The sequence below is a fragment of the Clarias gariepinus genome, chromosome 1, assembly GCF_024256425.1.
Source record: "Clarias gariepinus isolate MV-2021 ecotype Netherlands chromosome 1, CGAR_prim_01v2, whole genome shotgun sequence".
NCBI lineage: Eukaryota > Metazoa > Chordata > Actinopteri > Siluriformes > Clariidae > Clarias > Clarias gariepinus.
In genome coordinates this window covers 34,431,447-34,455,987 of record NC_071100.1, presented here as the reverse complement: position 1 = coordinate 34,455,987, position 24,541 = coordinate 34,431,447, and the positions used below count along the sequence as shown (strand labels likewise).

General features: G+C 36.9%; 2 protein-coding genes across 2 annotated transcripts; both read right to left on the bottom strand.

The window, feature by feature from the left end:
- Window positions 1–2,194: 2,194 nt before the first annotated feature.
- LOC128527703 (carboxypeptidase Z-like) lies at window positions 2,195–16,469 on the bottom strand. The gene is made up of 11 exons (XM_053500195.1): window positions 16,197–16,469; window positions 15,740–15,766; window positions 12,526–12,900; window positions 10,603–10,818; window positions 10,111–10,340; window positions 9,423–9,584; window positions 7,760–7,918; window positions 7,450–7,585; window positions 7,208–7,347; window positions 4,804–4,903; window positions 2,195–3,873 (listed from the first exon to the last, which is right to left on the bottom strand). Exons 1-11 carry the CDS (start codon window positions 16,309–16,311, stop codon window positions 3,527–3,529), a joined length of 2,007 nt encoding a protein of 668 aa, XP_053356170.1. The 5' UTR covers window positions 16,312–16,469; the 3' UTR covers window positions 2,195–3,526.
- A 4,174-nt stretch (window positions 16,470–20,643) lies between these two features.
- On the bottom strand, window positions 20,644–23,224 carry gpr78b (G protein-coupled receptor 78b). Its single transcript, XM_053501752.1, has 3 exons — window positions 22,246–23,224; window positions 22,019–22,132; window positions 20,644–21,315 (listed from the first exon to the last, which is right to left on the bottom strand). Exons 1-3 carry the CDS (start codon window positions 22,911–22,913, stop codon window positions 21,078–21,080), a joined length of 1,020 nt encoding a protein of 339 aa, XP_053357727.1. The 5' UTR covers window positions 22,914–23,224; the 3' UTR covers window positions 20,644–21,077.
- Window positions 23,225–24,541: the final 1,317 nt, after the last annotated feature.

Sequence of the window (24,541 nt, the reverse complement as noted above, 5' to 3'; positions counted from 1 at the left end):
GCTCATTAAGTGAGATTACTGAGATGAAAGGTGAGAAGCTTAATGTTAATCCTGTTGCCAGACTTTTAGCCTGTTTTAATTCTCTCACACACTTACGGTTCATAAAGCAGGACTTGGTCAAGCCTGAAATGATATTCCGTTTTAATGACATCTACTAGGCAATTTTATGACAGCTACATATTTATATAAGTTACTGTTTACAAACCACCACCACCATCACCAACAACAACAGTTAACAGACTTATTTGCCAAAATACAAATTCTTGCATATAATCTAGGAAATCTGATACAGATATCGAATTACTAGAACAACACCGCCCCCTGGTGGATAATCTCTTAATGCACAATGGATTAATGAAAAGAGTCACATACATTCATTTAAAAGAAGTGTTAAGACATCGACCTTATAAAATGCATAATTTATAGAAATGTATATAAAACATATGGAATATATACAAAAAAGGAACAAAAAACAACTGCAAAGATGAAACTTATTCCTGAACAGCTAATGAATTGTATTATAAAATAATATTATATTATATAGTGCTCACTGCTTTTAAATATCGGCTGAAAGATCTGGTTTATTGTACTTTGTATATTTGTATTGTACTTGTATATTTGTATTTTACTTGTATATTTGTATGAGTAGTGGGTAATTAAACTTTATCTGAATGGTTTCAATACAAAGCTGTCTATAACCAAACGTTTTAACTATATATCTTTTAAAAGTTTACCTTTTTTAAGTTACATGTTTTTAGATAGACATTTTTAAGTTACATGTTTTTAGTGTAGACACGCGGTTGCCAGGCAACGCCGCCGCAGGGAAATCAGCGTGAACGAGGAAAGGAGAGAGAGAGAGAGAGATAAAGATAAGCGCGCAGAAAGTCGCGAGACAGCGGCAAAGACCCAGCCTCTGCCTCCCCAGCGAGAGAGAGAGAGCGCGCAGCACGCTGTCTTTAAGTGTGCGCTCTCAGGTTAAATATAAAACTAATTAAAAAAAAAACACAAGCCCCCCTCAGATAAATCCTCGGTAAGACCATAGGCCCCGAGAGGATCACAAGTTTTAGTTTTAGTTTCCAGAGCCCGTCGGTTCCCGCGTACATGGCGGCGCTCTGTTTTTGTTGGGTTTTCGGTTCTCTTTTATTTCCTTTTAAGTTTCAAATTGATAATACCACGCTTCTGCGACCCTGTATATAATAGACAGTAAGAGTTTTCTAACTTAACACGACAGAGAACAATGGCATTTTATAGCAATCTGTCGCTTTAGGTCTTTCTGTCACATGATTAGTGAAGCAAAGCTACCAGCTGGGTAAAAACAGCAGCTCCCATGAATGTAGTAAATGAGTTCAACAGAATTTGGGAGAATGCTTTGAATATTTATATTAAATATGTTATTTGCCATTGTTGTTTCCAAAGTGTAATACTATGCTGTAATTGGAAAATGAACCCATGCTGGCTACCACGTCATGCTGAAAGGAATGACTATGGTAGGGTGTCACCTAGGGCCCCCAAACATTCTTAAACTGCTTTGCACATAATTTTTTTAGTTATTAAAAAATGCACAACCTGAAGAATGTAACGGGATGGGCCATAAATCTTTCTTTATTGACATGGTGAGCGTATCAAACATTTGATGAAAGCCTGTTGTTTGTTATCATTACCTGATGGGGCACTGGTTAAACTGATCAGAAAAACAATTCTGATGATTAAACTAACTTTGTGCCACCTGTATGCATTCATTTTTACACAGTTTATTGTGTAAGTTATTAACTTAAATTACAGTTATAATAAATTTGTCAGCCTCCTTTACTCAGTCACATGTACACACACACACATGCACACATTCAGATCTGATTTTCCTTTCCTCCTGACTACATCTGGCACCCGCATGAGGAATCACTGATTCTTTCCATCACCCTCTGCTGCTCTCGTCATCTAAAATCACTAACAGCTGACAGAGCAAATATCCTTTTTAAAATGAAATTCACATACTTAATTTTTTTCACTTTCGCACAAAGTAAAATACATATACAGTATAAATATGATATTTGAAAGTCCTAAAGCAGCCAAACTTTTCTCTATCTAATTTATGTTGGACACAATGCACTTTGACTTTATGAACTTAGCCACAGTAGACTTTTTGGTTGGTGGGCAAATAAAAACTCTATCATAATAACATGCCAGATACACAGTGCAGTTTTTAACCAAAACTTTATTCTCTATAGGCAACATGTCTTGAAACTGATATTTATTGGTTGTAAGTAATAAATCAAGTGCTTTAAGCATATTGATGATTATGTTCAGAGGTGGAATAAATAAAAATACTTTTTTTATGTATTGTTTTCTTTTCACATTTAAATGAATACTTGTACATTTCAAGTTGCATTTCCAAATCTACTCCTTTTGGTTTCATTGAAATACTCATCACAAATGTTAAAAGTCTACCATGGCTCATGTTTCCAGTACCTCAACACTATTTTTCAATAAGCATCCATTCATTTCTGATAAGAACCTAATCAAATTCATCGACATCAACCACTATCAAAAATCATTCCAATTTGGCATTTTGCAATTACCTTTTCATATTATACACTGTATTTGAGGAAGAATGCATTTGTTCCTATCTAAGTCAAATGTTTCAATATGCTAGAGTAAGAAAACAGTCACTAAAAGTAACTTTTTTATATAAAACCATAACTTAATTTTACAAATAAAAACATTTTCATCGTACTTTTTAATACTTAAATACTTCTTTTGGGCTGGATACTTCGACCTTTCAATTGAGTAAGTTTTCAACACATTACCTACAGTATATGTTTTCTTTTAAAAATTTTATGCTATATTAAAGTAATGCAACGACAGTACTGGTACTGTGCAAAGTACGGTACTGGTACAGTACTGTGCAAAAAGTCTTGAGCCCTAATTTCTTTATATTTTGCTTCCAAAGAACTAGACTTTCATGTATTTTTTATGTAGTCTTGAGGAATAGCTCTTCTAATCTTACTTTCTATTTTTAGTTAGTTATGGGATCTCTGTCCCTGTACCTGACCAGTTACAGAGAAGTGTTTTGGTTTGTTAAACCATCTTAAGGGATGAACAGGTGCAGATGAAAACAAATAATCACGTCGGTGATTAGTATACTGGTGATGCTGAATGGCTGGAACAGACGAGTGGGGAAATGAGGTTGCTGCTGAGGGTTAACAATCAATTTTTTATTGTATCTTTAGGAACTTTACAGCTCGTCATATTTAAGTTGTTCCTAAAAATGTACTTTAATCTATATAATTTAAAATAATTTAGTATGAAGTAATGAAAGGTGGCTCATGACTTTTGCCCGGTACTGTATAATCAAGATGAATTTGTCTTGATACAGATAAAGGTAATGGATATAATGGAGATTTCAGTAGATGTGTTCATGTAAATCATTGTGTTACTGCTTAATATGTCTACAATATGCTGTATAATGATTATCTTAAAACTGACTTAAAAGCAGGCTGTGAAGATACTTTCAGAGCACCAGATGGGGCTAATTCCTTAGGAGCCAGGAGGGATTTTGGTTACCCAGCTGTGTAAAATAGGACCACCACCATGGCTTCTTCTGCCTCTCCTCGTCCATCTGACTCGTTTTCCCTGTGGAATATCGTATCCGCTGGTTATAAGGGTCAAATCGCTCATAGTTTTCCCAATGAAGGATGTTTAGTTCATTTATTTCTGGATCAGGTTGAACCTTCTTAAGCACAAAGTCCACCCGACCAGCAGTCTGCATGTGAGCAGGAAGGTGCACCCTCTTCAAGACTCTGCTATAACCTGGTGCTGAGGCACTGACAATGTGGGTGCCTGGTAACAGCAGTCTCCAATAATCACCATTTTCAGCTGATGAAGCAGAAAGAGATGCACATTTAGACAAAAGTTCAAGCAAAAATTGATCCTTATAAAATGATGGGAAATGGGCTGATTGAAAATGACACACACATGTATGTAATAAAAGCACAGGATTAAATTTTCATTGTAAAATGTATGAGGGGCGTTTAAGTCAAACTGGGCCTTTTGATTGTGCAGCATAACAGTTCTGAGAGTTAAAACTACCTTTATTTTTCCATGTAATCCTCTGTTTCACTAATGCACTTACTGTATCTCACCATTTCACTTATCTCAGCATTTTCATGAAATGGTGGTCTTTCAGGATATCCTTTAATTGCCCAAACATGCAGAAATGGCTTGAAGCAAGGTCAGGACTATATGGGGGGATGTGGCAATAACTCCCAGCTCAGTTCCTATAATTAAGATTAATTTACAATTATCTGTCACATGTACCTTACTGCAAAGTGAATTGTTTTCTTGCATATCCCAGTAAGGAATCAGGGGTTACAGTGCAGAGGCAGTCAGGAAACAGCGTGACTGGAGGAGATAGGTAAAAGGCCTTATTCATGAGCTCAACAGTGGTACTTTGGCAATGCTGGGGCTGTATGATGCACTATTGCCGCTGTAATTTTACAATTCCCACAGACAAATGCTTTGGTGACAACTTATTCAACAATTTTTAAGGGCCATGCATTCCACTCACTGAATGTTTTCAGGAATGGCTGCGGTGGGCTCTCAGCCACCTTGGCCAAGATCCTCATTCATGGAAGTATGGCCTTCTTTAAAACCTTTGTAACATTCAGAGGTTTTACTGCTGCTAAGAGTCTATTCACCATACTGTGATTGAAGTCTTCTGTAAATGTCAAGTGGTTTAAGAAATTTCATTATAAGTCCTGTTTTGACTTGAACTTCCCTTGTATTTAACAATTCCTACATTCGTACCTGTGGTAATGACATGCCTGATCCCTCTGACTGATATAGTGGCTGCTTTAATGCCATGGCCATCTTCATCTTTCACAATTCCTTTAATTCCACTATGCACCTGGAATATACACATATATATTTTTTAGCATTTTTACAATTTACAGCATTCATTGTCAGTAATCAGTGGCCTAACTGGATTCTAAACATACAACCAAATTCAGTGACTGTTCCTGAAATAAATTATCCAGGAGTGAGCATCAGTCATAGTTAGTGAGTCAAACATACAGTATTTAGTTAAAAGTTAGGATAGTATGAAAAACACACTGCAGACAAAACAACAGCACATTATTGAATGTGTTCCTCATGATTTTTTCTTCTTCTTTTGGAACAGTAAAGCATTTACCACTTTGTAATGTTGTCAATCTTTTTCACAACACTTAAAAGACGTTAAGGGACTGAAGACACCAAGTAATGAAGTGTTTCAGGTGTGAATTTGCCTAATTTATTTCTGCAAACAAGTCTTAAGGTGGGCAACAGTACAGGGTTTTTGTTGTCGTATTTTGTGCTTCAAAATGCGCCACAAATTCTATATGGGAAACAGTTCGGGACTGCAGGCAGGCCAGTTAAGTACCTGTATCCTCTTCCTCCACAGCAAGGACTTCGTAAAGTGTGCAGAATGTGGTTTTGCATTGTCTTGTTAAAATGTGCATTGGCATCCCTGGAAAGGTGTCTTCTTAAAGGCATTCAAGGCATATTGTGCTCCAAAAAACACTATGTACTTTTCAGCATTAATGTGCCAAAGTTACCTTTGCCAAGGGCACTGACACAACCCCATACCATGACAGACCCTGGATTTTGCACTTGTTGCTGGTAACAGTCTGGATGATCCTTTTCTTCTTTGGTCTGGAGCACACGGTGTCTATTTCTCCCAAAAAATAACTGAAATACTGATTCATCTGACCACAGTACATGTTTCCACTGTGTGATGGTCCATCCCAGATGCCTCAGAGCCCAGAGAAGTCGACGGCGCTTCTGGACACTGTTAACGTAGGGCTTCCTTTTGGCACAGTACAGTTTTAACTGGCATTTTTGGATGTAACTACTTATTTTGGTAACTACAAAGGTTTGCCAATGTAGTCCTGAGCCCATGTGATGATATTGCTTATAGATAAATGACGATTCTTCATGCAGTGCCACCTGAGGAATCGGAGATCATGGTTGTTCAGTTTAGGCTTGCCGACTTGTCCTTTACGCACTGTAATTCTTCAGATTTCTTGAATCTTTTAATTATGTTATAAACTGTTAAACGTGAAATATCCAAATGTCTGCCTATCTTTCTTTGAGAAACATTGTTTTTAAACATTTCAATAATTTTGTCACGTATTTGTTGAACTTGCAATCCTCAGCCCATCTTTGCTCATAAAGGACTAGACCTTACTTGGATGCTGCTTTTGTACCTGATTATAATTACAATCACATGTTGACATCACCTGTTTAAAATCACATCATTATTTAACCAATTTACCTGATTACTAGCCTTAAATTGTTACAATTTAGTAAAGCATATATATTTACAAATGAAATAAAGTTGACCAGACAAAACATGAAATATTTTGTGTTCATATTGTCTGCAATGAAATACAAATAAAAGTAAATTTAGAAATCACTACTTTCTTTTTTTTTTTTGCATTTTCCATACTGTCTCAACTTTTTCTGATTTGGGTTGTACCTTACTCTACTCAATAAAACATCTAATGAGAATATGAATTTATTTCTGCTTAAGGATCAAAAATCTAGAAAAAGCATAAAGAATTTCTATTTCATTTTTTGTACTCTACCTATAATAATGATATAATCTCAAAAGATTGATAGGGAAATATTGTAGTAACGTATTTTAATACTGAATGAAACAAATCTAAATTCTGAAGCCTGAATATTAATTACTTCATTGTTACTTAGTACAATTTTCGTTTAATGGTTTGGTATTTTAACTTGTAGCCCATTACTCTGCCAAACCCATAAGAGTATCTCATTTATTCATTAATACATTTTCTTTAATAGCTTTTAAAGATCATATTCTGTGAACCTTATCACTCCGTTGATAAACTTACTTTGAATGTTCACTGGGTCACATTTGTTTTCTCACTTGAAAACTTGACTAAAACTAGTGCCCTTGTTAAGAAAAGCTGAGAAATAATGAACAACTTAATTCTAGCTAAAGATAGGGCTAATTACTGGGTCAGAAAAATGTCAAGAAAAGTTTTAAATTAAGAAACTAACCTTTTTATTCTATGAATATCATAGGCATAAACCTTTTTTTAGTTTAATATTTTTAATAAACTACACATTGAGCATTGTGCAATTTTATTACATACATATACATATACACATTGTTTATTCATTTATGCAATGATGGTCTTACCGACTCCAAGAAAGTCAGGAAAGCCTCTTTATTTTCTCTCCAGCCTGTATATAGGTCATCTTCTGCTGGAAATTTGTCACAGCCCAGCTCTACTGTTATCTCAAAGCAGTTTGTGTGTAGATAATTAAAGTCTCCCATTCCTGCCATAAAAATGGAGGTATATTGTATAGTATTGTATAGTAACCTGATCATGCCAACAATGAATTAATTAATACCCTGTAATATATTTTCACCATGTTTACCTCCTGCTATGCTGAACCACTGAGCCCCATTTACAATCCCCTCGTTATCAGCAAAGTTGCCACCACACCTGTCTGTGTCCGGGCTGGACATTGTGGCATGGGCATTTGTGTAAATCATGGCCAACTGCCTGAAGACCTGCAATTCAGATGTCTTGTGTAACAATGCTGCAATTGTATTTTTTTTTTATTTAGTTTTGTATTGCATGTGTTGCATCAGTTGACTTGCTGCAGTTTGTACTAGTACTAGTACTTCATGGCAGTGTTACAACAGTGCAGTGATGAAATTTGCCTATTATCTGCCAGGAGTCACCTGCTCGTCTGGAGTGGGAGAGAACACGTTCTTTTTGTGAGGATGATTTGAGAGGTCGTAAGGGTAAGACACCACCAGGTCTCCTCCATGAAAGCTAGCAGACAGAACAAATGGAATGGACCGTATCCATTTCATAACAGCATATGTCTCTGGAGCAACCTTTTTATAGACACACACATATACACAAACACACTGAAGTGTAACTATTAACATAAATAAAACTTAAACTCCTACAACATATGTATGCATATAAAGTGAAATATTGTATTGATTACGGCTTACAACTCCAAAAAATAAAAAATCTAGTATCTCAAAATATATTTTCTAAGATCAATCAAAAAAAAAAAAGAGTACAATACAGAAATGGCCTAAAAACATCTGACAAGCATGTTCCGTCAGTATTTTGGCAGGGCTCTTTTTAGACAAATTACTGCATCAGTGCAGCATGGCATGGAGGCAATGCTGAAGCATTACTGAACTGTGTGTTTGATAGCAGCTCATCTTCATCTTGCCAACAGCACATAGATTCTCTCTGGGCTTCAGGTCAGGTGAGTTAGCTGGCCAATCAAACACAGTAATATCATGGTCAGCAAACCTGGTAGACATAGTTTTGGTGCTGTGGGCAGGTACTAAGTCCTGCAGAGGATGACCTTCTGCTGGAAAAGGAGATCAGCTTCTACATAAAACTTGTCGGAACCATGAAGTCCTTTAAAATCTTCTGGTAGATGGCTTCATTGACATTGGATTTGATGAAACACAGTGGACCAACACCAGCAGATGACATGGCACCCTTAATCATCAACGACTATGGAAACTTGGATTCTGTGCCTCTCCACATTTTCTTTAGACTCTGGGACCTTGAATTCCATATGAAAATTTACTCCCATCTAAAAAGAGGATTTTTGGCCACTGAGTAACAGTCCAGATCATTTTCTCCTTAACCCAGGCAAGACATTGACATTCATGACATTGTCTCTGGTTCAAGAGTGCCTAGAAATACGAAAGTTGTATCCCATTTTCTGAAGATGTCTGTGCATGGTGGCTCTTAATGTTTAGATTCCAGCCTTGGAAAGCTCTCCCAAGTTTTTGAATCGGCTTTGCTTGACAATCCTCTTAAGGCTGCAGTCATACCTGTTGCTTGCCCACTTTTCCTACCACACTTTTCATCTCCAGTCATTTCCTTTTTTGATAGAGCAACTGTTTTCATTCTGTGAACAGTCAGCTCTTTCAGTGATGACCTTCTGTGGCTTACCCTCCTTATGGAAGGTGTCAGTGATTGTCTTCTAGACAACTGTCGAATCTATAGTATTTCCTATGATTGTGGTTGCATGTACTAAACTATACTTAGACCTACATGGTATTTAACTCACAAGATGATATATGTTTAAATATTTTGAGATGCTGATTTTTTTTGTGTTTTGTTAGCTGTAAGATGCAATCATTAAAATCATAAAAAATGCTTGAAATATTTCACTTTACATTTAATGAATTTAGAACATATGCGAGTTTCACTTAATTAACTAGATTATAAAAAACAATGATACAATAATATTTCCCACAATAATCAAGATGCACAGTAGACAGGCAGACAGACAGATATTCATTGCTGCTTTATTGTAATAAATTTACCTGTGCTTCTGTAATAAGAGTTGAGATTTCCTACCTTACCAAGCCAGTAGGAGTCTGGGATGGGAATATGGTCACTGCGAAAGGACTTAAGTCTACGCTGGTTGTAGACAAAAGAAGTCAAGTCTGGGAAATTCCTGTTGAGGTCTATATTCTGGGCATTGCGACGGCCATCTGCAGACACAGTGTATACCGAATCCTGTAGATTTAATATGACAATAAATGAATTTGTTACGTGGGCAATGCTTTTAAGATGTCTATTAAAGTACTCAATACTTGTTGAAATAATGAGATTGAAACCATATGCTCCTACCACTTGCAAATTCTTGTAAACCACTGTGTAAAATCCATGCATACCTCAGTGGTTTACCACAGAAATTCATCATAAACCTTCAAAATGGTCTTTTGTTAATAATCTGTATTTCTTGTGTAATAACATTGTTGAATTATCATCTGGGTGGACAAATACATCTTTGTAGAACAATCTATGGTTAGAATTATGTTACATCAGTGGTGTTGAAAACATTTGTCCAATAGTTCACAGGGATATAAACTTTGTAGGAATGTAACTTTGAGAGTTGAAACTTCAGAGATTTGATTGCAGGTTATTGCAATAAAACAAACATTTCCTTCCTCAATCAGTAAGGAAAAAACCTTATTTAAAACCTTTAATAGTAAATGCATCATTAGGCATCGATGGAACATGAGAATTAGTCATTGCTCACCTCATCATAATCTGAGTCAGAACTTCCATACTTTTCAGAAAGGGCTAATTCATAGCCGTCAGGATTCATGGAGGGCAGAATGTGGATGCGTGTTGTGTTAATGAGAGCCTGGATCCGTGTATTTCCCAACAGATACTCAGAGCACAGGTACTGAGCCAAGTAAATCAGCAACTCTCGGCCCATGACCTCGTTTCCATGCAGGTTTCCAATGTACTTGACCTCTGGTTCCACTTACACAAGGAGAGAACACAGAAAAACAACTAGGTTTGCAAAGAAATAGTCATCTGTCATCGCATATTTTCTTAAGTATTAAGTTTCTGCAAAAGCTATTTCGTTGTGTGTTTATAGTATTGTCCCTGGTGGCCTTTTTAAGTACTCATGAAAAAACTAAATGCAGCCTAGTGTTTTGCTAGAAAGATTTATTATTTCTTTATTTCTGCTACACTCAATTTACTGAATCATCTGACTGCTATTGTTTTTAAAATCACTTACATAGTTCATGTTCTCCAGGGTTGCTTGAAAACTCTATTACGAGCAGGTCTTTCTTTTCAAAACTCTGTCCAATGCTGTATGTCCTTGAGATGTGAGAGCATTCTTCTGCTGTCTTTTTAAGGATCTTGTACATCTGTGTGTTGGAGTGATAGGTGAACGGGATTATTGATGAGGATTCCTCTATTGGCATGTTATCCATTTCAGGTTCCTCTTTATCTTTAAATTAAAAAAGTTTAAAAAGTTTTAGTAAAATTGTATGTGTATAAGAAAGCATAAAAAACTAGATGCCCCTTAAACTAAGAACTTGACACATTGAGGATATTGCTCTTATTATGGATGCAACTTTTTTAATTGACACCCCTGATTTAAACTAAATTAATTATTATTTTTTTAATGATATATTTTTTTATTATTTAAAAAATAACTTGTAAAGTAAAAATTATTAAAGAACTAATGACACCTTAATGGAAGACAAAGCTCAGGGAAAGAGCAGATTTATATTTTCTGGGTTAAGTTTGAGGTTGTTTCCACTCTGACTTTGGCAAACCATGTCTTTTTTGGAGCACGCTTGTTATGCTCAACTGTCCACATCCACATTTTAACATCATAGTGCATATGAAGGTATTTAAAGCTCTAAATGTATACCCTTTTTAACTCAAACAGCATATTCATGAAAATCACCATACAGAAGTAAAATAGAAATGTCTATTGGCCATAGCATACACCACGAACTGGGTTGGATGGTAAGTTAATTTGGCGACCCAGGACAAAACATGTACTATAAAACAGACAAACACAGATGTCTTTAAAGGATAACTTGGATCAAGCTTTAAAAACTTTCAACATGGGATTAATTAGGTCACTGAAAGATTGCACTCTTGAACATCTGTTCATATTTTTTGCCTGCTAAGTCAATCTGTTTATTTTCTAAAAATAGATACTGCACTTAAGGGACACAATGCTGAGCCAATTTTAGATTTAGATAGAAAATCTATAAATAATACATTGGGAAGCAGAAGGCCTGTAGTGAATGAGTAGTGAATAAACTTACAGAGATATATGTTAGATGTTGGATTAGTTAAGTTATTCAACCTGTTAACAAATTGAGTTAGTTATTTAAGTAAAATTATTTCAATTAGGGAAGTCAGCTTTAGCAAATTCTAATCTCAAAGATGCTGTCTGTATTCTGATTGTACTGAATGGCACTGCTTAAAAATGGAAGTTCACTGAACATAAAGTGTGCCTGTATAATTTTCTTGTTGTTCACAAATGGCTGACAAAACATGCATGAGATCTCAGGGTCCAAAGTTTACCCTGAGATCTCATGCGATCAGTCAGGAGACGAGTACAAAAGAAATTACAAAACCAACAACATTGTGTCTCTAAAATTAATAATAATAAAAAAAACAAGACAAAACAAATGCTGACAAAAGATCTATGGCTGCAGGTACATCAGGCAAGTGCTGGTGACCTTTTTCCTTGCATCTCACTACAAGCTCTCATATTCTTTATGATGGCGCAAATTTGGAGTAGTAAAGCTAGATGGAAGCTTTTTTAGGGTATAATTCTAAAGAATATTACACATTGAAGTGTGGTGTTGGCAGCATCATGCATATTGTGCCTCTTTTCTTTAGCTGAAACTGGGGGACTATTTATGTATAGCTCCAATTCACTTTTGTACTGATTGACAGCTGGAAACATTTAACTTCTCGCATAATAACAATTCAAAACACAAATCCAATGCAGCTAAGGTATGGCTTAACATCATTTAACTTTTTTACTTAATAGCTTACTAGTGAGTTCTATCTATGGTCATATAAATAATATCACATGACAGGTGTTCCTACTAAAGACTTAATAGAAAAAGAAGAAGAAAAAAAATTTCATTCAAAATATGAAAGAGTTAATCATATTAAACATTACCTCTTAGGTTTTCCAGTGGGTCATAACAGCCTTCCTCATCACTAACAAAAAAGCGATCGCAGTCTATGTAGTAGGGCCAGGCCATTCCAATACGTTCAAACATGTGGTCACAGGCTTTGTGCACAGACTCACAAGTGCTGCGACAGGGCTTCAGGATCTTGTTGTTTTCACAGCGTGGCGCTATGATGGAGCAGCCCAGCATGCGTATATCTGGACTGCACTCCCCATTTAACACTGAATGAATTACATTCAGAAGCAGATACTCCATACTCTGCTCGGCCTCAGTGCGACTTTTTTGATCCAGGAGGTTAGGGTACATAGTGGTGGAGTAGGGCATGTCTTTACAGTAGGTCAACATGACATCTGTACATTTGGCTGGCATTAGAAAAAAACACAATATAACAATAATATATGCAAAACGAAACAATACAGTGCTTTTGCTTAAAATGTTGAAAGGAGCATTTCATCTTTTATGGCATGCCTTTTGGAAATCAGTTCATCCTCTACTTACGTATCTATTCATGCTAACAGATTTTTAACAGGATGCCTAATCTTTTACATGTCACGTTATACTGTATATATGTTGTTTGTGTGCAAATATACTCTAACAAACCTGGTATGGTAAATTACAATAGGTACAACAGGTAAATTATAATAAGTCTTGATCGTTTCCTGCTCTGCACAATGACATAAATGTAATCTGGCCAAATTCCACAAGCCTTTTACTGTGCAAAAATGCATTCCAAAGTTCAGCTGAGACACATATGAAGCTGCAGTCCCACCAAGTGTCCTCTTTAAGTCTACTTTCCCCAGAACTAGCTAGGCTAACCAAAACTAGCCAGTTCGACCATAGTTCATGTATACATAAAAAACTATGTACTAAAGACAATGTACTGTATCCTTGAAATAAACTAACTCAATTTAGCTCAGTGGGCATTTTGCATGGAATAAGGCTTTTGCCCCCAATAATTCACTGTGTATTTGTGTTCAAGGTGACAAACTTCAGTCGCTGTATAGAGCAAGGAAATTTACATAGACCAGAACCTATTGTAATGTACTTATTTGCACATCAATTCTGATTTAGGACAGTCTAGAAAAAAAAACTTTTTTTTCTATTTATCTCTATTTAAAACAGTAGAAATGACTCTTTCTGGAATATCTGCACTATGCTTGCTACCTTGCACAGTAGAAAGCTGTATAATGTGTTCCAACATGACTTCACTTTTTTTTATATTGTCCGTATTTCTCTGAGTGACAAGTGAAGAAATACAGTCCTGTCCAGAATAGTTGTATATACAGTATATCACTAACTCTTGGACAGCCATGCTTCAATTCCAAACAAACTTTGAAACAATAAAATATCAGATGTTTTTCATTTCTTTTCAGTGCAGCACTTTGTATGTTCAAGTAAACACTGAGAACTTGCTCTGAATCATTCTTAAACAACAGGCCTTCTTACAGATGTTAATGTTAACATCTGTATAGTAAATCTAGGCTTTATTTATGTTTGTGGTGTGTTTTATATATAGTAGCCCACAGCAGAAACCAAACCAAATACTGTGGCATAGGCTATTCATTTAATAATTAAAAAATCTAAAAGCAATATCATGGTATTGTGACTATATTCATCTAGTAGGATCAAGCTCATTGATTTGCTTTCTTTTTCTCATACTGCCTTGTAAAAGTATTCATACTTCTTGGATTTTCTTACATTGTGACTTCTTGATCACAATGTAAATACATTTTTACTTATAACTAAAATTCAGTGGAACCAAATGCCTTCAGGAGTCTCCTAATTAGTAAATGAAGTCCACCTGTGTGTAATTTAATTTCAGTATAAATACAGCTGTTTTATGAAGCCCTCACAGTTTTTTTTTTAGAGGACATTAGTGGACAAACAGCATCATGAAGCCCAGGGAGCAGACAGCTACGGGATAAAATTGTGGAAAAGTTCATAAAAATATATCCCAAACATTAAACATCTCATGGAGCACTGTTTACTTTATCATCCCAAAAGGAAAGAGTATGGCACAACTGTAATCCTACCAAGACATGGCTGTCTACCTAAACAGACAGGCCAGTTAACGACAGCATTAATCAGAGAAGCAGCCAAGAGGCCCATGGTATTTTGGAAGGAGCTGCAGAGATCCACAGCTCAGGTGGAAGAATCAGTCCACAGGACAACTATTGGTGTTGCACTAGAGGTTCAGGAAGAAAGACATTGTTAAAAGGAAGGCATTAGAAGTCCTGTTTGGAGTTTGCAACAAGCTATGTGGGGGACACAGCAAACATGTGGAAGAAGTTGCTCTGTTTGGATGAGATCAAAATGGAACATTTTGGCCTAAATGCAAAACACTATGTGTTCTGGAAAACTAACACTGTGCATGGTGGTGGCAGCATCATGTTGTGGGGATGCTTTTCTTCAGCAGGGAGAGGGAACTTGGTCAGAGTTGATGGGAAAATGAAAGGATCCAAAATACAGGGCAATCTTAGAAGAAAAACTCTTAGAGTCTGCAAAAGACTTGAAACTGGTGCAGAGGTAGAGCTACCATGGAATGGTTTAGATCAAAGCGTATTCATGTGGTAAAATAGCCCAGTCAAATCCACCTAAATCCAATTGAGAATCTGTGGCAAGAATTTAAAATTGCTGTTCGTAGACACTCATCCATTCAATCTTAGCTTGAGCTACAGTATTTTGGAAAGAAGAGTGGGCGAAAATGCATGCTACAGTTTGAAGATTATTTATTTAAAAAAAAAAATTGAAAACCATTTTAGCATTTTCCTTCCACTTTACAATTATGTGCCACTTTGTGTTGATCAATCATAAAATCCCAATAAATACATTTATGTTTGTAGTTGTAATGTAACAAAATGTGAAACAATTCAAGGGGTATGAATACTTCTGCAACTCACTGTATTTGCATGTACAGTAGAACATGACTCCTTCACTATAAAGAAACATGTAACTTTTTTACTTGTTCATATCATTAACACACCACATGAGTTATATCACGTGCAAATTTTTCACGTGATCGTATAATTAACACATGACATGAGTTGTATTACATAAAAACTTTAAAATACATTTTCACATTTTTTCACATGCTACTGGATATACAGTTATCAGTACCCCTACGTAAAATGTAGGCTATGTGAATATTCCATAAGGAGCACACAGACACAAATAAACAAATGCACAAATCTCTTAACTCACGCATTTCCACTGGAGGAGTTCTGCACCCTGTGTGAGAGACAATATTAACTTTAGAAATCAGAATTCTAGGGTACGGAACACTAGATGGCGTTAAATAGCCTGTGGAATATTACTTTTTTTTACTGTTGTATGATTTCCAAATGCCTCCATATATAACGTGATGCATTTATATTGGGTAAAAGCCATCACTTTGCACTAATGCAGTGCACATAAACAGGAACTTAAAGGTCCGTTGGAAATTCAGCCATTAGCTTTAAAACAGATTCAAACAGCCTGTTTATATACTCAACAAAGTAGGCGTTTGTCAAGTGTAAGTTTCATAACTATAACTCTTTGACCCCGAGGCTATGAATTCCTGCAAGTCTTTGATATTCTTCTACATAGTGTATAACTAATGTCTCGTATTAAATTATGCAACAGTCTTACAGTTTTAACATCAATTACACAGTTGACCAACCTTGAAAATAGCTGCCAGGTTTACAACGCTGTGGGAAACCCCAGATAGCTGTTCCAACCATGTCGAGAAAAAGAGCAATCCATAAACTTTTCATTTTGTCCAGGTTTATATCCATACGGTTAGTAAAGTGTAAACTTTGTCAGCCCGGAGCTCGTACTGTTTCCAGCCTCAGAGTTCTGGATGTCTTCACTGCGGCTCTACAGCACTCTCAGATTACACAGGGAGAATAAATCATGAGGACAAACACTAATGTGTTGCTGCTTCTGCTGTTCTCTTCTTGAAATGTAGAGGCATTGTTATGCCTGGATATTTTTCTCTTTTCATATAAAACAGCTGAGCACTCAAGACTCAAATGAGGCAAGTGGGTGTTTAAAAATGCTCCAGAAGGATAACATTAAAACTGCAACAGTCTGTTTTGAAAGAAAGTTATAAATACATGGTGAGATATTCTCTGAAACAATGAAAATGTTATTACATTTAAATGATATTTAATGAGCGAAATCAAGGCAGCTAGCAAGTTTGGAGTACAATATTTAGACCGCAGATACCAAGAATTTTTTAACCATATTAATCATATTTTTACAGAGCTCCTAAGGGACGTGTTAAAAAAAGAGAAACATTCTGGTTTGCATGAGAAAGTATCCTGTTTCCTATTTTTGTTATGCTATTTCTGGTGCACACCAGTTTACTTTCATGTGAATCCAACCTGAACTGGAACCATGCAAACATTTTCTTTTCAGTATTCTGGAGTAAAATGCCACCTGGTATATTTTTATGTCTGACTTATACTGTAAGTCCCCAACTTACAAATGAGTTCCGTTTTGGGAGCATGTTTGTAAGTTGGATTAATTTGTAAGTCCGACAAAGTGAGTCTTATACACCTTTGACACAAATATACGTTGTACAGCATAATACAACCAAACACACAGGTTTTAGTTCTGCATTATACGCCTTTAAATCGCGAGGGGTTTCCCGGTGATGCAGCGGGGTCAGCTGAGCTCATTTTAAGGGAACCCAGTAAGACATCAGGAGGAGGTCTTGAGCTTGAATGGTGTCAGAACTGGATTGAACTGTGAACTTGTTGAGGATTTTCCGCGGTTAGTATTATTCACCATAAGGACAGCTTTCCGGACTGATTCACTCATTTCTCCTGCACCCCCACACGCACACATACAATATACCAGATTTTGGACATTTAATACATTTAAATATACACAGAACATATTGTATATAATTGTAAATATTGGTATCTAGTGAACTACACTGTCTATTGTTTGTTAAATACACATGAGCTATTTGCACGAGTTGTTTGCATTTACAAATGTTCATTCATATCTGCAGAAATTTGTAATTTGAATGTCCGTAAGTCAGGGACTTACTGTAAACATATTAATGTTTTGCTCGCTTCTCATCACTGTTACATAATCTTTTGAGGTCTCTTGGAATGTTCTGCTGTAAGGAGTTCGCCAGTATTAATCACTATTAAAGTTATTACTTTGCAGTCTACAAACAACACATACAGTTGAAGTCGGACGTTTACATATGTTAGGATGACACATTCCATTTGTTTAGAAGCTCCTGTTAGGCTTATTGGCATGATTTAAGGCAAATGGAGGTGTACTTGTGGATGTATTTTAAGGCATCGCCTTCACCTCAGTGCCTCTTTGTTTGACATCATAGGAAAGTCAAAAGAAATCAGCCAAGACATCAGAAAAAAAAATCTAAATGTCTCAAGGTACTACATTCATCTGTACAAACAATATTACACAGATATAAACACCATGGGACCACACAGCCACCATACTGCTCGGAAAGGAGACATTTACTTTGGTATAAAAAGTATAAGTCAATTGCAGAACAACAGCAAAGGGCCCTGTGAAGACACAGGGGGAAACAGATACAAAAATATCTCCACAGTAAAACAAGACCCGAAATTGACGTAACCTGAAAAGCTGCTCAGCAAGGAAGAAACCACTGATCCAGAACCTCCATAAAAAGTCAGACTATGGTTTGCAGCTGCACATGGGGACAAGGATCTTATTTTTGGAGAAATGCCTTCTGATCTGGAAAAAAAATAAACTGTTAGGCCATAATGGTTGCAAGGCTTGCGAGTTAAGGAACACCATCCTACCTGAAAAGGACAGGATTGGCAGCATTGTTTTGTGGTGGTGCTTTGCTCCAGAATAGACTGGTATACTTCACAAAATAGATTGCAACTTGAGAAAGATTATGTAGATATAAAGCAACATCTCAAGACATTAGCCAGGACATTAAAGCTTGGTCACAAATGGTTATGTTATTTTCAATGCACATTGACCCTAAGCATACTTCTAATGCTGTATCAGAATAGCTCTGGGAGAATAAAGTATAGGAGTGGCCCTGACCTCAATCAAATAGTAAAATTGTTGCCAGAACTGGGAAACAAACAAATGATTGCAAGCAAGTTGGCCTACAAACCTGACTAAGTTTAAGATTCAATGATTTGTCACATGTACCTTGTGACAAAACACAGTGAAATATTTTTTTTGTATATCCCAGTTAGGAAGCTGGGGTCAGTGGACAGGGTCAGACAGGGTATAGTTCCCTTAGGGCATATAAGGTTAAGGGGCTTGCTCAAAGGCTCAACAGTGACAACTTTGCAGGGCTGGCGAATCTACAACCTTCCAATCAAAAACTCAGTAACCTACAGCCTTGAGCCACCACTGCCCCATTAGACTCACATTAAACAATTTAAAGGTAATGCTACCAAATACTAACTTAGTGTAAGGAAAAATATTTTAATGGGAATCTGATGAAAGGAATAAAAGCTACAGTATACTGTATGTGTCCATGTGTCAGGTTTCACACTGAACTTAAATAAAATTTAAAACTATTAAACTTGATCAATGTTTTCATGAAGGACTGTGGCAAAAGTGTTATACTCAATGATATCTAATTAAGGATCTTAAAAGGAAATACACAAAATAAAGTTGAGAGAAAATAATCAGTATCTTCTATACTCTTAAAATGTTTAATCCTTATGGGTTCATTTAAGGATCTGTATAGAACCAAAGAACAGTGGGCCTGTATTAGAAATTATAGCACATAACACATTTTTGAGTGTAGTTTCTGTGTTGCTAATATGAAGTCAGCTGCTTCCTTGTTAATATGTTCAGGCCTGGACATAAGTAAAAAAGCAGAAATTGTTTTTAAATAAATTCAAGTGCAAATGAATAAGCATTTTAAAAAGTCCCATGAACCACTGAAAGTATGCTATTATAGGTTTCTTTTGACAAGAATGATTTTTCATTTTATTGGTTTCATTTTATTTTAGTCTGATGACCCATGGCAAAGTGGCAATAATAACAGTACCAGTCAAAAGGATTGTGTGGTATGTGCTATCTGGCATGTAGGAAACCTCTGGCAAACGGTAAAGTCTTCAAATCCCTTCAAGCGAGAAATGATAATAGTAAATGTCAGCCCCAGAACTGTCAGTTCTAATACCCTTTTCTATTCAATGCAGTTACTGTGAAAGATATTTCTTTGAGTTGGGACAAAAATAGAATTTAACAAAAAAGATCACTTGACTTTCCTGCTTTGTCCATTAACCTGGCAGACTCTTTGTATTAGACATTTTTCCATCCATTTGCTTCTCCAGATCATTGTGAAACTTTAGCCACTAAGTATTACCAAGAAAGTCTTAGTTTTTTTTTTTACATTATTATTTGAATTTTAAACTCTGCGGGGGTAAGTTGATGTTGGCCACATGATTTTCTTGTTGTTTATTGGATTGCATTTACTTAAAATCCTACATAATTTAATTTAACTTCATGTATATTCTTATTTGTTCAGTATGTTCACAAAACAGTACATATATAAGAAAACTGGCACAAATATGGATGTATAAAGCATTTCATTATAATTTCATAAGTTCATAAATCATCATATCATAAACCTGCCTTACTAAATAAAACCACTGAATTTACATTACAAATTACTTTATACTGTGCAAAGTATGTACACTATGTTTACTTGTGGAAACACAGCTTGGTGTGCACAATGTGCTGCTGTAAAATTTTATCTAGTACATTCAGTTACAACCTGGTCTAGGTACTATTGTGTAATGTTTCATTTTAGCTGTTCGATAACTAATAGTAAATAATAATTTATTAGGAAAAAAAGTGCAGTATTTTCCAGTTTCTGAGCCGGGATTTTAAATAAGTAAATTCATAACCACTTTAAGAATGAGGGCCATTTTCTTAGTATACAGTATTACCACATTGTCTACTAGTAGCAACATCTAAAGAATACACCACATTTTATCCATGACATATCCATATCTGTGAGAAGTTTAGCAATGCCATTACCCCTTTCTTTGATTTGTTGATATATGGCCACAGGATTCTTACTCTGTTCAGGAAATTTTGCCAATTGAAGGGTTAATATACCGAGTGTACTGTACGTGCACAGGGCATATAATTCAGGGTCGATTGGATCATATGACACCTTCCACTGATTAACTTTGATGATCTTGAAAAGAAAAAAACTTGGAAAGAAAACACGCGTCTCAAATGATGGTGTGCCTGTTTGTCTGCTGAGGTTCAATTATCACTCTGATGTCTTTGATGTGTTTGTAAGTGTGTGTGTGTAAGTGTGTGGGTGTTTGTATTGTGAACAGAGCACATGGCCATTTAGTCACATATTGTTCTTGTCCATATTTATCACTGCTGTCTGGTGCATATATCTATGTGTGCATCAAACAGCCAGCATCTCCAGCTACATCTAATTGATAATCAGTTCAACTCTCTCTCTCTTGCTCTACACACACTTTCCCATTCATTGTCTCTTTCTATATACTTTAAGATCTAAGAATTAGGATGTTTCCATGTAAAGAAAATGTCACTAGCTGATTCTTTGGAGACAGTAGTCATTTTCTGTGTCTAGTGAACTGTTGTGTCCAGAGGAAGGGTATAAGTCACGTTTTAATAGGCGATTAGCCACCGATACTAGTATTTTCTTGTACTGTTGCCGCAATAGGGAATATGCAAAGGGATCTGAAGCTGCTTTGCTGTAAGTCAAGCACTTGCTGATGATGCCCCAGTATCGGTTGATATCCACAAAGGGAAGAAGCTCTGTCAGCCTAGAAAGCAGAGAGCAGGACCATTAATAACTTAATAACAGCTGGAGAATAAAAAGCAGACAAAACTGAATGCAAACCCATTAGTCTTTTCAAACCTGTTGCCAGGCCCAGAATCAGACTCCTCACCATATGCTTTTAATAATATCAGACTGATATTGTGATTTAAAATGAATAATCAAATAATTATGTGAATGTTTATAGGGCTAAACTGTTATCAAAACTTCTATCTTATGCACATAAACATGTTTCCCAAAATGTTTTGTATTAGTTTCTTTGTTTCTGTATTAATTTGAAGATATTTTGTGATTAGAAGAATTGGTCCTGTGGGGGGAAAATACAGTGGGAATTACAAAAATGGAGGGGGGGATGCCAAGATTCTTTGAGCGTGTTAAAGGCATCATCAAGTGCAAATCCCCAGGGAAACAGAAACTATTGATAGGATCTTATCACCTCCGGGCACACTGGTTATTCTTAGAAGCGCGGATTTTTGTGCAGCGCGTTTACGTCACTACAATTAAATGACGTCATAAAAAAAGCTTCTTAATATACTTTCTTACTTGTTAAGCTTGTTAAGTTAAACTGGTTGGTTTAAAATTATGTTCAAAATTAAGGTGAATGTTTCAGAACATCGAGACAACAATGAACAATCTGAATGAATGAGCATGTCTAACTTTTGTAACATTTTCATTTCAACAGGACCTACCTAGTTATGACATATGGGGCGAAACAGATAATAAATGATCCAATAAATATACTGATTTTCTTGGTCGCGCGCTGTTTCCTCCTCTTTTGCTCAGCCAAACAACGTTGTTTAACGCTGAAAAAAAACAAAACAACGGAATGCAATGAGAATTAGGATTTTCCGAAAAGAATGGCAAAACCGACGTGCACGAAGCTACTAGATACTGTATGAAGAAGCGGCATGAATACCTTGGATGTATATCAACAAGCAAGAAGAGCGTCTGCATGGTTATAATGTCGATCCTTTTGCAGTGGAAGCGCGCGACTTTCAGCACTTTTAAGTAAGTCACGCACAACACGAGCAGCGAGAGCATGAAGCTGGCGCCGTGGAAGGCCACGGTGAAGGCGGCGAAGTCGGTGCGGGAGCTCTCGGCGTTCAGGCGCAAGGTGCAGGACGCGTACGCGCGGCTGTAGTCGAGCCAGGAGCGCAGCAGCGCCACCACGGAGAAGGCGAGCGAGTGGAGCCACGCGTAACACACCATCAGCAGCGCGTCCCGGCAGCGCATCTTGCTCGAGTAGCTCAGCGGGAAGACCACGGCGATCCAGCGGTCGATGCTGAGCGCCGCCATGCTCAGCATCGCGTTGGCCGTCAGGAACGTGTCCAGGAAGCTGACCGCGCGGCACAGGCAGTCCCCGAAAGGCTGCTGGTCCTTTATTATCCCGACCAGCGTGGACGGCATGTTCAACACGGTGATGAGCAGGTTGCAAAAGGACAAGTTCGTCGTGAAAATGCCCGGCACCTGCCTGCGTATCTCGCTGCTGTGCGCGAAACATAGCAACACCAGCAAGTTGGACAACAACGAGACCGTCGCGACCACGACGATGAAAAGTGCGAGCAGGATCTCCGCCAAGTCCATGTCTCACTTCAGAAGTCTCGTTGAGGTGCGCCCATGCCTGGTGATCGGAAACACGTCGGGACGTCCATGATTCCTCATAAGTTTTCTTATAAAACAAATACTTGGGATTATCAATTCCCCCCCAAAAAAACTGGAATAAGGCGCAAACTGAGTGAGCTGTCCAGAGTCCTGAAGCCCAAGGGTGCGCACCGGTGTCTTGTTTTAAATCCTAAAGCTCCTAAAAGTTGCACGTGAATCTCTTGGGCAATGCATTTCTCGAGCAATTATATCAATATCATTGAGTTTTGCTGCTGCGTTGAAAGTACATCCTCCCCAGACTGCTCTTCCACCTTACTGCGTCTCTCTCAGCGCGAGCACGCTGCGACTGTCAGGCTCACGAGCGTCTTGTGCTTAGATCATGCGCACACACCCGAGCCATCGTGGGAGGCCACCGAGCAACAGGCAGATTACTCCTGCAACTATTTACTATTAACAAAGTGAGAGGGGTATACTTAGAGCACTATGCAAAATGTACTGTATGTTTCTCGTTATGACACACGTTAAAACGCGTTTTAATGATCAAGAACTATGTTATCATTAATGTGTAATTGTATTAATCACAGTCTAAGCATACTATTTTTCAAATCTCTCTATTATATATACTTTTTTTTAATGAATGAAATGCATTGTCAACAACAGATCATCCTGGATCATAACATGTTCTTAGCTGAAAGAAAACTGGCCAGTAAAACTAGAGACTTATTTTTAGCTACTGGTTGTTGGCACAGCTTAGAGCATAACACAATAGTTACAGAGTTAGGATTCAATTATCAATTATAACACCTCATTTAGCAGTTTCAGAGTTTAAGCCAAGGTTTCCACTGTGAGTCAACAGGTTCCTGTGGAAAAGGCAAGACCAGAGATTATAAAATTAGCCAGTCGATGGGTACTGGTTTGCTATACTGCTTTTCATGTACTGTCCATGGTTTTTCCAAAAGTATCCATACCTCGGGGAATTAACATGGTGTAATAAATGTAACTTAATTTACAAAACATTCTCTACACACACACACACACACACACACACACACACACACACACACACACACACACACACACACACACACACCATCTTACCCACCCATGATGAATTAGCATTAACGCATCTGGTGTTGCATGTAATTGTAGTGCATGTAATTGCACTTTAAATGCAATCCCTTAAATTAGTTTTGTGCTAAAAAACTTTTTCTGGTACACCATGTGCTTCCACAGTAAAAGATCAGGTGGACTTATATCTGGGGATCTTGGAGGCCACTCTGTGGCACATCTACAGTATGTACAGTATGGAGACTTTTAGGACATCCTGTTCAATGGGAAGTCTTTTTCTGTACAACCCATTCTCAGTGTCTTGTCGCAAACATCTGACTTTTAAGGAACTAAACACTTTACACACAAGATGTACAGAAGCACTTCTAAATAGGGAATTGATTGTGATATGTATATGTGATATTTTATAGATCCCTAGAAACATCTACAGCATAACAGCAGAAGTGATAACTGAAAACATTGCATTTTATTTAAATTAATTAATTAAAAATATGTATAATAGTGCAAATGATGCAAATAGGCAAAACCTTTGCAATCACTTC